The sequence below is a fragment of the Harpia harpyja genome, chromosome 4 (genome assembly GCF_026419915.1).
Source record: "Harpia harpyja isolate bHarHar1 chromosome 4, bHarHar1 primary haplotype, whole genome shotgun sequence".
NCBI classification, from domain to species: domain Eukaryota; kingdom Metazoa; phylum Chordata; class Aves; order Accipitriformes; family Accipitridae; genus Harpia; species Harpia harpyja.
The window spans coordinates 60,574,870-60,588,166 of record NC_068943.1 but is presented as its reverse complement, the minus strand read 5'-3'; the positions used below and the strand labels follow the sequence as shown (position 1 = coordinate 60,588,166).

Genomic DNA, 13,297 nt, shown 5'->3' with positions numbered 1-13,297 from the left:
GTGATGTAAAACTGTGGTGTAAAAATTAACCAAGTGGGTTTCCATTTTGGTTTCTGTTGGTTCATTGCATAGATTGAGGGAAGTGTCTCAGTGCCTCCTAAAATTAGCCCCCTTCTCTGTCATTCCAGTGGGCTGCCTTCTGGCATTTTTGGCAAGAAATATTTGGGCATGCTGTAATAAGAGATGTGAAGACATTGCTGGTGGGAACATCTAAATGTGTCTTGGAAAAGGTTATGAATAGAAATAGAGGGATTTGAGCAAGGAAACAGTCCTTCAAAAATAAGTTTGCTCAGAAGTGATGGATTCTGTCATTTTTCCCCATAGACTTGAATAGTCTGAGCACACACCAAATCTCTAGATATTCATTAATGTGTAACCCATATACTAAATTGTATCAATTTTTCCTTTGATGATAGTATTGAAATGCTGACAGAAAGCTTTTAACTTCAATGAAACGGGATACCTGAGGAAGAGCTTTGGAGAAGGGAGGCATTATTTATCCTGTTATACAGGCATTGCTGGATGCCCTGCTGGTCTGAAGCGGAAGGGTTTAAGTTCATCTCTGTCTCCTATGCATTTGTAAGGGTCTTGCCTCAATAATATGGCATGTGAGCTGCCTTCCTTCTCACACCTCCATGCATCAAGGTCTGTGATTAGGGTTAATGCTTACAGTAAAATCAGCCTTTACATAGCTTGCTTCATTTGATGGATCAAATAGCCAGAAATAGAAAGACACAGAGACACAGGAGGAGGAATTGGGGCTGCCTAGATGGGCCCCAGGGTGCTGCTGGGCAGGTAAAGTTGAGGGAGAACAGTGTGAGGTGGTGAGGTAGGAGCAGCCTCAAGCAAGTGGTTTGGCATGTAGCCCCGTAGGCATGCAAACAGCTTGCAGGCGCTTGGCTGTCATACTTAAAAACCTGCACAGGTACTGCATGGCAGTGAGCAGTTCTGGGAATGCTAATGGTATCTTAGGTGCCAGGTGAGCAGGTATATTACAGAGGATGGGGAGGGCTGGGAAGGTGAGATGTCCATGACTCATGTCTTACATGCTTGAAGTTTCTGTAATTACTATTAAATAAAACTGTAAATGCTTGGAAACCCAAGCCATGCCAGCTATTCCTCTCAGCTGCAGGTACTTAATATTTCAATACCCTTCTGGTACAGCAGTATGTACAGCTCATGGCACTTAAAGAGCATGATAACCGTTTTGAATTCTGCCTGGCTATGATAATGTCCCAAGAGCATGTGAAACATTTTTCTCTGTCATTTAAAAGGCATGCAGGAAAGCTGATGATAAAAATTTGGATTAGTGCTGGCTGGATATAATGTGACTTCCAAAGTGAGATATACAGGAGTCTTCCAGGACAGGCAGACACCCCAGCAGGAGGGTCAGTCGCTACGCAGTAAAGTGTAAATCTCCCAGGTGGCACAGTTGTGTCATCAGTTGAAGAAAGCTCCACCTTACCTGAGAAATACAGCTGGGCTGCTTGTAGGTAATTGCAAGTTGTTACTGGTAGCCTTATGCAGGCAGGGTAGATGGCTTTCACTGAATGCCAAGAGTGCTGGCTGGGTAAGGGTTTTTTAGCTTTCAAGTTTTATAACGATGTAGAGCTACTAAGGCGTAAATCTGTGATAGTTGCAGGGGGTGGGTGTCACTGAATTCTACTGAAATACTCTGGTTTTGTTGCAGGGTGTTTGAAGTATTAGAGTTTGATGATAAATATGTCACTGTAATGTTTGTCCAACAGAAAGTTCTGTGCTTAGTTTGTTTAGGTAGTAAACTGAATGTGAGCGTGACTATAGCATCAACAGATACAACAACAATGTAAAAATCTTTGCAATATCAGTTTATTGGGACAGTTCAAACTTGAAATTAAAAAAAAATAAAATAAATCCAAGTACTTGAGAAGCAGGAAGAAAAACAAAATTATATTCTCATTACATAACTATGTAGAAGAAAATCCTGGAGTCCCTAAAATAGTATTTTGTCCTTCTTTAGGCACTCTTTCCCTAATCTCTAGTTTTATTCCTTCTCATCATTGACAGCATGTGGACGTGCAGAGTGCAGTATTGTTAAATATCCCATTGCAAAGCCTTGTAGAGTTGAGAGTAATTCTTTCTTGGGAAGTACCAATTTTTGAAGAAGGCATTCAATTTAGTTCTTAACCTGCTGGTTCCTGACAATGAAGCAGATAAAATATTTCTTTCCAACAATAATCTCAACATTGAGATCTCAAGGGATTTACTAATACATGTAGATAATGAAGTCATTGTGATCAAGTCTCTTCCTGAGACATTTCCATAGCTGACTCATTTATACTGAGCGATTCTTTCTTTTTTTTTCTTTTTTTTTTTTTTTTTTGAGATTTGAATGTCTTCTCATTAAGGTCCCTCTTTTTCTTACATGTATTCATTTTTCCTGTAGGAGTATACTGCCTAAATGTCTTTAACACAATGCAATCTTTTTGACAAAATATGTCATACTCTTCTAATTGATTCCCAGAGTAGCATGGCCTGCTGTCATTCAATAAATAGGCATGTGTTCAGTTCATAAATTGTGTAGAGGCATGACGTGCTCCAATTTTTAGAAAGTCTTTTTTTTTTTTTTTTTTTTTTTAACATGTAAGCTGGACATGAGCTTAACCTTGTTTACAGTTTCTGCTGACAATGCTAAAGCACACTGTTCCTTTTATTTAAAGGAAGATAATAAAATGAATGCAGTGGTGTTTCAAATCAAGGTGAGTAAAATGCCATAGTGGTGCATAGGATATAAAATCACTATACAGAAGTTAGCAGTTTTCACTGTTGAAATAATTCTTATTTCAGCACTTCAGGTGGTCAGTAACTGCCATGTCACTTAAATTAAATACAATTTAGCTGCATGAGCTAGCAGACTTTGCTGTACTTACCACACAAACTTGATATATTAGGCAGGTGCTCAAAGATAAATCAGTAGTGTGAGGTGAGCTCGTGACATAGTATCCCCATTTGCAGATCCAAAATTAAAGGTGAAATTACAGTGAAATATGTCAGTGTCCTAACTAAGCCAGCATCGTGAGCTCGCTGTTCAATTTGCCATTTTTGTTTGTTGCTGATTTTTCTCCAGTAACTGATTCTCTAGGTAATAACCTGAATCTGTGTTATAGATATTTATTTTGAATGTTTGTTTAAAATAGATTCTCTCGGTTTTTTCATTCCAAGTAATACAAGACAATGAAAATGGTCTTGCAGGCTCTCTGCAGTGGGTTGGATAAATCACTTGATACGACCTGGTCACTAAGCTATTGCTTAGAAGGAGTTCTTCCGTTCCAGACAACTAACTCTCTTAATTAAAATGTAACATTTTGTAGGTAATGTGTCTCAACCTCAGGACTAGCAACTAGTGCAAGATACCGAACAGTTGTGATAAATTGTATTTTAAAGTCACAGAAAGAATGTTTCTGGAGTCACAGGAATTAAGTCTGTATAAGCATCATTAAAAAGAAAAAAAAGAGCTGGAGAAAAAGCTTTGTGGCAGAATACTAGATCACAAGCTGTTCAGGTTTCTCCATGCAGCCACCATCACTTATGGTCACAGGACAGCAGCTGAGATAAGTCTGAATGAGCTTTTGATTGGCTTTTTGAAGAAATATAAAGGGAGGCTTGTGACTATTTGGGACACTTAACTGTAAAAATCTACCGATTTCTACACAATTTTCTACATGAAATCATTACATGGTCTAATAAGTTAAAGTCAGTTATTTACTAACAAGGTTTTTGCTGTCTTCTCTTTCAGTATACTTTTGGGGGGAGATGTTGTTAACTTGCATGAGCAGCAGAAACCCAAAATAAATGCTTCCTTCAAGTTGTCTGCAGAAGACAAGGGTAGGAGCAATAGAAACTTTTCTAGCAGAAAAAAATAACAATGTGGAAAAATAAAGCCGCTGTTAAAATGAGTTAAACTTGATGAGCAGAGAGAAGTTTTTGACCATTGGGGAAAACAAACAAACAAACAAAAAAATTTCTTGCAAAAACAGTAAATGATCTTATGAACAAAAAGAGAAGCCAAGCAATGGCTTAGGGAAATATTAATTAAACCTGAAGAATGGCCAAGGCTTGTGAGAACTCCAAAGTGCTTGCAGCTGGTGGGTTTTTTATTGTATGAATCTATAACCAGCGTTTGGTCTTGGAGTAGAGGAGGTGATTCTAAAACTCCTCTGAGGTCTCTGTGTGTTATTTTGAGTGTTACAGCTGTTTCCAGCAAGTGTGCCCTCCTGCAGCCTGTGCAACATGCACTGCCTGCAGTCGAGTTCATCATGCTGAAGCCTGTTTTTGACTGCCACCGTGCCTGGGTATCTTTCGAGGTGAGACACAGGACCAAGCATGGGTTGGGCGGTGGTGGCTTGTGCCCAGGTGGTGGTGTGTAATGGGTACCAGCTACCCAACTGATGGGGTGGGAAGGTGGTAGACAAACGTGTAACCCTTGGGGAAAAAAGAGGTTGGGAGCCAGCTGGGAACAGAAAAGGCTGCTGTGGTAGGTGCCTTTCACTCCAACCCCTCCTTTTTCCATGGGCACCTGTACAGCACTTGAAGACTTGTTTGTGCACCTGCTTCTTTATTCTGATGTTCTCCAGATGCACCATGTCTTTTGGGCAGGATATCTAGCTGATGCATAGTATGTCTGGCCGAGAATAAGCTTACACTTACTCTTTTCCTTTGCCACAAGAATAAGGTGGGCTGCCCAGGTGAGAAAATCAAGTACCACTATATGGTGTGCAAGCAAGAATCCTGTGAGCTAAACCCATAACAACAGCATTTCTCTACTTAAGGATGCACGTGTGTCTGCATCTTTGAATTGGTTAGTTAAGATTGTCCTGATGTAACTTTTGTTTAGTGGACTTCCCATGTGAAGTCTTGGCTAGTGGCTAGAAGGTTTCAGAGCAATGTACATCTAGAGGTGTGTTCTTAATAATACAGAACAATAAAATATAAGTTAGAAGAGTGACAGCTTTTTTCTTTTTTTTTTTTTTTCCTCTTCTTTCTTTTAGAAGCTCAGTAGAGTACTCAACTCTCATTAATGAACTGTCCTCAGTGTGTTGGGCAATCTCTTTGATGCATAGGCTGTTGGGTTTTTTATTTGTCTTCCATGTGTTATACAACAAAACCATTAAGGACCTAACTACTCACTAGAGATGGCATGTATAGGGTGGCAGACTGAGCTATAAGTGTAGTCTGTCATGCACAGAAAGTGAAAACTTGAGATCTTGTTGGAAATTTAAAAATAAACTGTAGAGGCTTTCTGTGACTCTAAGGTTCATGATACCTCTGCTGTTAGTCAGATCTGTGCTTTCGGTTTGGGATCCCTCAATCCCCTGCATTAACCTGCTTTTTTAACTGAGTAGAAGAATTTCTCATCAGGCACGTATTGCTTTCTGTAATGCTTCTCCCCTTACTTGGCAAAGCCCCCTGTTTGTGTCAATACAGCTTTTGTTGGCGCTGAGGGTGACAGGTCTTGTCAGGCTGCTGTCAGTGTAGAAGACAGCCAGGTGTCCTTTCAGGCAGGCACAAGTCCAAAATAAACCTTTTTGTCTTAAATTCTGAATTTTTTTTCCTAGCAGAGCAGTACTTCCTAACCATTTTGGAGAGTTGAGTGAAAATATTTCCAGTTCATATTAAAGATATGCCACATGTGGAATGATTTTTCTAAAAATAAAAGGAACCCACTATTTGTGCTGAAAGTCTCTACGCTTTTTTTTATCCTCAACCTTTTTATAGCTCATTTTGTGACTACCTTCACAACCGCGTAATTTCTTTCAGTTGTACTTCTTCAGAGCCTTACATATTGTTATCATCTTCTATTTTTTTACCCTAACATATAATTTATAAGACGACATCCAGCCTTCACTGAAAACACTCAGAGAATGCAGACATTTCCTACAGTATTACCAGTTATTGTTCTTCAGTTACTATTCTCACTGTTAAATTTGTGGGTTAATACTGTATCTGAGTTTAAGCTTTCAGTCTCTGCTTCTTGTTAATTCTTTTTTTTTCCATTGGATTAACCAGCTTTTAAGACCAAGAATTTTGTCTCCCTGCTAGTACTTGACTGCCATAATTCTTTCTGCTAAATCTCATACATTTTCTCCAACTTTTGAACAAACGTTCCTGGTTCTTCAATTTTCCAATATTTTTTAACATGTGTGAATCCCAAAGCCATATGTAATCTTCCAGTACAGGAAGAGTGCTGAAGCAGTATAGCTGTTGCATGGGATCGGCAGCTTGCTTCCCCACGCTATTCTGGCTCCATGCCGTGGGTCTTCTGATGCAGCTTTGCCATGACGTCTCTGTGTGCAATCTGGAGCCCCACGCAGAGGCACCAGCATGCTTCTGCATGGGTCCAGCTCCTGGCAAGCAGGGATTTTCCACTTGGCCTATATGCCTTGGGTGTCTCAAACTGCACTCCCTAGGGCCCTGGGTCCCAGGGGCTTCGTATGGCAAAGATCATTCTCTAACTATACATACCCAGTGTGGGTCAGGCACTGAACCTCAACTAGAAACCCAGAGTACTTGCAAGAAATGTGCAGACATACTTAAACAGCTTTGCAAGAAATTTCCCTAGAAGAGGAAATGAGTTTGATCTAGGTGGGAGCTGAGTCACTCTTGAGTCATTTGTGGAGGCATCTCTGCTGTGCTCCCTGGAACATCCAGTATTAGCTGTATTTATGTGGATTTATTTGTTTGTTTCTCTGAATTAAGAAAAATTTTAAAGGAAATCTGTATTCTTTTGATTTACCTGCTTTCTTGACAGTTTATGGTATAGTTAAGACATACTGATTTTTGACTTCTGGAGGGGTGAGGCTGATGTTAGGATTCTTTTAATAAATGAATGCTTTGTTATACTTTTTATGATTACCCCTGTTGTATATATTGAGTTAAACTGTTGATACCCATCAGCATACCAACTGTATAGCCTCATGTAAGGTATTTGACCGAGAAGGCTGAACATGCCATCAGTAGAGTGAAGGCACACTGAGCACATGAGCAGAGGGAGCTTGCAGGCTATTAATGTGTGGAGGCTCCGTACGAGGCAGGGGTGGGACGGAGAGTGGCAAAAATGAAGGTACTCCCCTATCTTCCACGTTCAGGCTGTGTGGTGACCAGCCCTCTCCTCCCCACCTCCCCAAACTCTTCTGCTGTGAGCAAGGCAACAGTCTGCTGTGACTGGTACACATTATGCTGAGCAAATTGTGACTTCATGTAAATAAATAAGATTTCATCAAACATGCATCCAGTATAAGCTTTTCTTCCAAAGTAGAACAACCTGTAGGATTCTGGTTTGGTTCGATTTTTATTTTTTTTGTTCTGCTTTGAACTGATCACTAACAGTATATGATTACCACTAAGATACTAATGAAACTCCCTTCCTTTATTTTAAATTTAGGAGGTGTTTAGTCTTGGAGGGCAACGTAGTAGGGCTATTGTCACCCAGGCTGGGTAAATAATATTAAGCAACATATTACGCATATGTTACTTGGGAATATAGGAAGTTTTATGCATACTAGTTACTGTACTAATAACACTAGTGACCTTTTCTGGTTTGGTTTTTTTTTTCTGTCTATGAATGTGTAATTATTTGCACACAATTTTAATATTAAGAATATGACACAACTGCTTAACTGTAGGAAGACTTATAGCTGGGGTTGATGTGCATGCTTATTCTAGTCATTGGTGCCTAAATATCACAGTACATTTAATATATAATGTCATATACATACTGATGTGAGCATAATGTACTGCTAGTAGCTCAGCAGAATGGGAACTTTGTACTGATGAAATGTCAGTCTTAATTTTTAATTAACTTAGCTGTGGGCATTCTATGTCAAAACCAGAACTGACCAAATACTGCAAACTGCTGTGCATGAAAATACTTTCATTTTTTTAATGTCTTGTAGATGTACAAGTGGTCTTTTTGTATAGTCTTTCAGAGATATTAGTGGCCATGCATACTGGAAGGGATTTAATCAGATTTAGCAGCTTTAAGCAGTGGCTGAAAAATATAGTCAGAAAATGAGTCAGTAATTAAACTAGTTACACTGCAAAAGGAATTCTAAATTTTGTGCTTAGCAAAGGAAGAAATGAAACTCACCATACAGGGTCTTTGTTCAAACTGTTTAGTGCGAGTGTCCTAAATACCTATTGATTGTGATTCTACTGAGGAGTTAATAAATCATCGATGGGTTGAAATATTTTTTCATAAAATGTTATTTAGAACCTTCATGGCTATTCACAGAGGGTTCATGGCTGAGAAAAGGGGAACTGTGCTCCATGAAAATTGCTTGCTAGGAATACTGTGTGCCTTAACCACATCTGCTCGTAATAATTGAGGGGGGTGGATTGTTTTTTAGCAGAAATAAAGGGTACCGTTCCCCAGTTTGGTTGCAGTGACCAGGGCAACAGGGAGATGGAGGGAGGTCACCGTGCTGCCTGACCTGGCTGCAGGTGTGGGTGACTGCAAGCCACCAAATGCGTTTGAGCAGTGGCCATCTGCAGGCGGAGTGCCTCAGCCGGGCCAGGCAGGAGGGAGGCTGTTGCCGTGATGGGTAACTGGTGAGCCTCAGCTTCCTGCAACGCTACCTCTGATCCAGGCTCTGAACTCCAAAGCTGTCGCATGGCTTGACTGAAGCTGAGTTTTTATATTGTTTATAAACCGGAGCAAACTTCTGAGAGGGCGATGATCTTTGGGGTTCCCTTTCACGCATGTCCTTTTTTTTTTTCATACGTCATATAAGAGGTTTTTCATTTTTGGCAGACTGTCTTCTCGGGACGCTCTGAAACTGTGATATTTAGTACTAGGTGGACTCAGATTGCTAGAGTGAGAAGCCAGCAACATCACTTCATTGAAGGATGTAAATTGTGTTAAAAAACCCACTGAAAGTGGAGTATTGTTGATACGTGTGACATTTGCTATGGGAACGGCAACCAAAACATTAATAATGGCATTGTTCTGTCTTTTAGTTATCAATGGCAACTTTTAGACCATAAAAGTTTCAGGTTGCTGTATATATAAAAGGAGATTATGTGATTTCAAATTATAATTGGGGAATATTTGATAGATCTGGCTATAGAATGACGAATGAGAATAATTAATAGAAAGTTAATTGGGTAACATCAGAAAAGTTTATCCTGGTACATTGGGATTGCATGCTTCAGTTGATACTTAGTGTACTTTTGGGATTTCTGGTTGCACCTCACCTCTGGTTCTGATAGTATATTGTATTATGAAGAATATTAATAATGCTGCAGAACAATTACTTGTTCATTTGCTAACTGATTAAAATTCATGCATAATTTATTGGAACTGGGAGAGACTTTACAAATAACTCTCCTTGTCCTCAAGAGCTTAAAAACAAAATGCATATGCTAATATAAGAATACGCTTTACCTCTTCACATAAAAATTTAATATGCAATGGTATATTAGTCTCATTAATGTGAGGTTTTATTTGTGATAATAGTGCTCTTAATCAAAGTGTATACTTCTAAACATAGCCTTACGTTTTAGAGGTTTGTAACTCGGAGTTGGTAGTGCATCATGCTCATCAACATTTATGTTTTCTGCCATAATATACACTGACCTTAGAATTCATTACTTCGACATTTAGTGTGTTAGTTCCACAGCAAATAAACTGCCCTTATTAAGCCCAGCTGCATTTCTGATCTTTGATGCAGGTAGGGATCTAAATTAGTTCATATGCACATTTCTTGCCAAAACAGGGTAAAACATGTTAATAATTAATTGAGATACTTTCTAGAATTTTGTATATCCCGAAGCAGAAATGAGAGCACCTTAGAGCGTTCACCTTTTCACTCTTGGAGGAGAAAATCAGCTCCACTTGCAGCCACTACGGCACATTCACAGATTCCCTGGTCTCCAAACTGAGTGGCTTGAGACGCAGCTAATCTAGAAAAAAGTCTGTAAGAAATCATGTTGTGCCAAAATGTGGGAAACTTGGTTGCTTACAGAGCTGGTAAATACACTCTTGGAGCCAGCTCTGGTATCTGGAGGGGAAACTTCATTGCTGCACGTAGAGAATCAGGGAGTCGTTAGCCAAACTTCACCATGCAGGGAGTTTGGGATGTCAAAGGAGGGCTGGAGGCCCTCTGCAAGCCCCTCCATCACCACTCCGCCTTCCACAGGCTCTGTCAGTGACACTGGTGGGGTCATTCCAAGGAGGCAGAACACGTGCAATGCTTCTGCATCTTAACTTCTCTTGTGCGGTGGGTTGGGGGAGTGGTGATGAGAACGGCCCCCCTCTAGGGAAATCTTATGTTCTGGGGTTAAATGTTATTTTTAATGTACTGGCCATGAGATCCCCTCTACCTGCTCAGAGTTGCCGTGTTGTTAGTTCTGCATTGCTGCTGTGCGAAACCCCTGTGTGCATTGAATTTAGCATTGTTGCCTAATTAACTGAAACAAATTAGTTGAAATATGAGCCATCTGGAATGAAAATGAACCTTCCGTGTTTATCAGTGGATTCATTTTATTAGAAAAGTACATGTTCCTTGTGATTTGTTTCTTAAAATAAATCGTGCTGAGGCAGTGGGCTGCTTCTCTACATAAACATGTCTCAGGGTAAAGGGGACCTCACCTCCCTATTTGGTTGGTTATTACCTTTTCACTTTGCAGCTGTGTTGAAATATTTAGGCAGGCAGAAGCTGATGAGAACAGAGGGAAGACAAAAGGCAAGGTACATCCTATTGTTTGAGTTTCTAAATCACTAGTAAGTTACTCAAGAATAACATATTATATGTCATTGCTATACATCTTTATTTTGTCATTCTCCTGGCAGTTTTGCTCAGTTCTGAGTATTCTGAATGCCTGTAATAGGCATCTGTATCTTTTACCCTAACTGCATCTGGTGGGTTTCAAATGAACTGCTATGATACTCATTTTTAAGAATATTCTGTGCAAGGCTAGTGTATCAACTATTGCAACTGTTTCTTTAAGGAAAGTACTATGTGGCTTCTGTCAATAAAAAAAAAAAATCAGTTATCTTTCTGAAAATCTCAAGTAATTGCCATATTAAATTATATGGATGAGCACGAACCCAGTTTTTGGGGGGGGTTGGTTTTTTTGGTTTTGGGTTTTGGTTTTTTTTTTTCCAGAAAAATGTTAAGTAGCAGCAATATATAAATCAGATAGGATTTTGTGGTCCCTAGCTGAGATTTTTAAATGGAAAAAATAGCATTGAGCAGATGCCAGTCGTGCACCACTCGCTTCCATCAGCTGAAATTCTCCTCAGCTCTTCTTCATTGATGTCAGTTTGATTTTGCTTTCGAGTTTTGAAATCTTTGCTGACCAAAACCTGACCACTTTCTGTGGAAAGAGCCCTCTTCTTAATGGGTTTTCCAGCTTTTGTTTTATCGCTGGCTTTTGGGTTTTTGTGTCTCCCCTACAGAGCCGCCTCGGCCGATAGCACCCCCACAGCTGCTGGGCGTTGGGCCCACGTACTTGCTCATTCAGCTGAATGCCAACTCAATCATTGGGGACGGACCCATTATCCTGAAAGAAGTGGAGTACCGAATGACATCTGGGACCTGGACTGAAACACATGCTGTCAATGCACCGACTTACAAGCTCTGGCACTTGGACCCCGACACCGAATATGAGATTCGGGTCCTGCTCACCAGACCAGGCGAAGGCGGGACTGGACAGCCAGGACCACCGCTCATCACCAGGACCAAATGTGCCGGTGAGTGCCACTTTGGAAAAATGAACAAACAAAACTATTTATTTAATGATTTAATTGGTTGGCGGGCTTGTTGGCTCTAATTAACTTGTGGTGGAACTTAAGGGTTCCCTTGGCACCCATAGGATCCCCAAGTTTCTGGGCCAATGAGGATTTGCTGTGTCTCCTGCTTTGCCTGGTCACTGTCTAGGGTGCTGTTCACTAACCCCGGGAGAGTAGGTTAGGAGGTGGGATGTTAGAAAGCTAAGAAAATATTTTACTTCTCGTGCAAGGAAGGAGACCTCATCGTTTCTGGAAAGGACAAACCACCTGTTTTTTCACCTTCATATTTTCACTTACATTTTAAGGAAACTTGCACATAAAGGAACTTGCGTGGGGAAAAAAAAAAACTGTCAAAGAAATAGAAATAGAATTTTACAAAAAATGTAGATATTCATGGCCTACCAGAATCTCCAAGAACTTAAATGCAACAACTAAAATCTATAGTTCCTAAAACACAATTGCAAATAGTAGTAGAGTGTTTTCTCCATTTTTGACTGCCACCACCAAAATCACGTGCTGCTGAATCCTGGAGTCTGCTTCTGGTTTTTTAGAGTGCCCCTGCAGGGCCAGCGCCAAGAAGATTAAGCACTGCTAACTTGTGTTATATGCTGTTCCTTCTAAAGCTACTTAAAGTTATTTTAATCTCAGCTTTCATAAGAAGAAAGATAATACCTACATCTCGTAGTTGCAGAGGAAAAAAACTAAGAGATTTAAACATCAGACTGGGAGGCAAATAAGCGGAAATTAAATTAAATTATGGGGGGGGGGGTCCCTAATCTTAGGACTTTCAGGGCCTGACAGTATTTTAAAGTTTGCACTATATTAGATTTAGCAAAGAGTGCTGATAGCCATCTATTGAAAACTGCATTAAAATAATAACAAAGAAGAGCTGCAGTTGCAGATTTCCTTGTGTCATGTATATATGTGCATATATAAAACAGAAATATAAATGAAATTTTTTTCACAAGTTGGTGACAGACCTCAGTGGGACAGCTATGGGAGTTCTCATCTGAGCATGGATGACCGCTCGTTTTGTTTACTGAAGGAAGAGGGTCAGGGTCTGGATCAGAAGCCAGAACTTCAAGCGGACTAGGTCAATAGGTATGAATCCCAGAAAACTAGGCAGTCTTTTTTGAAATTGTGCATAGCACTGTCGGAAGCTGAGGCACACAGCTGGAGCAAGACTAAACTGAAGGCGTTTTTTGGAATTTGTGACCTTATTTATAATTCAGTCTGTCTTTCCTGTGAAGTAAAAAGATCTGCGTGTCCATCTCAGTTAAGATGACAGTTGTTGAGATCTACGCAAGATTAAAGCATTGATTTATTGTACTGAATTGGTTTAGGCATAGTTTTGAAAAAGCAGGAATTTGAAAACAGCTTCTGTTTTAAAGAGGGTAAGCTGAGACTAACAAATCCCAAATGTTCAGGTTCTTTTTCCCAGCACTTGAAAAAATATGATTGCATTTACCCAGGTTGTGACGGACTAAAGCTTTTTAATGGGAAAGGAAAAGAAAGGAAGTCATGATT

General features: G+C 40.0%; 1 protein-coding gene across 16 annotated transcripts in view; it reads left to right on the top strand.

Moving 5' to 3' along the window:
- The window catches only part of PTPRK (protein tyrosine phosphatase receptor type K), a 415,801-nt gene that overhangs the window by 232,529 nt on the left and 169,975 nt on the right, over positions 1-13,297 (top strand). For all 16 annotated transcript variants that reach the window (XM_052784282.1, XM_052784278.1, XM_052784293.1 and 13 more), the window contains exon 7: positions 11,438-11,731. In XM_052784282.1, the coding sequence (XP_052640242.1) occupies positions 11,438-11,731 (294 nt within the window). The remainder of the gene's footprint in view (positions 1-11,437; positions 11,732-13,297) is intronic.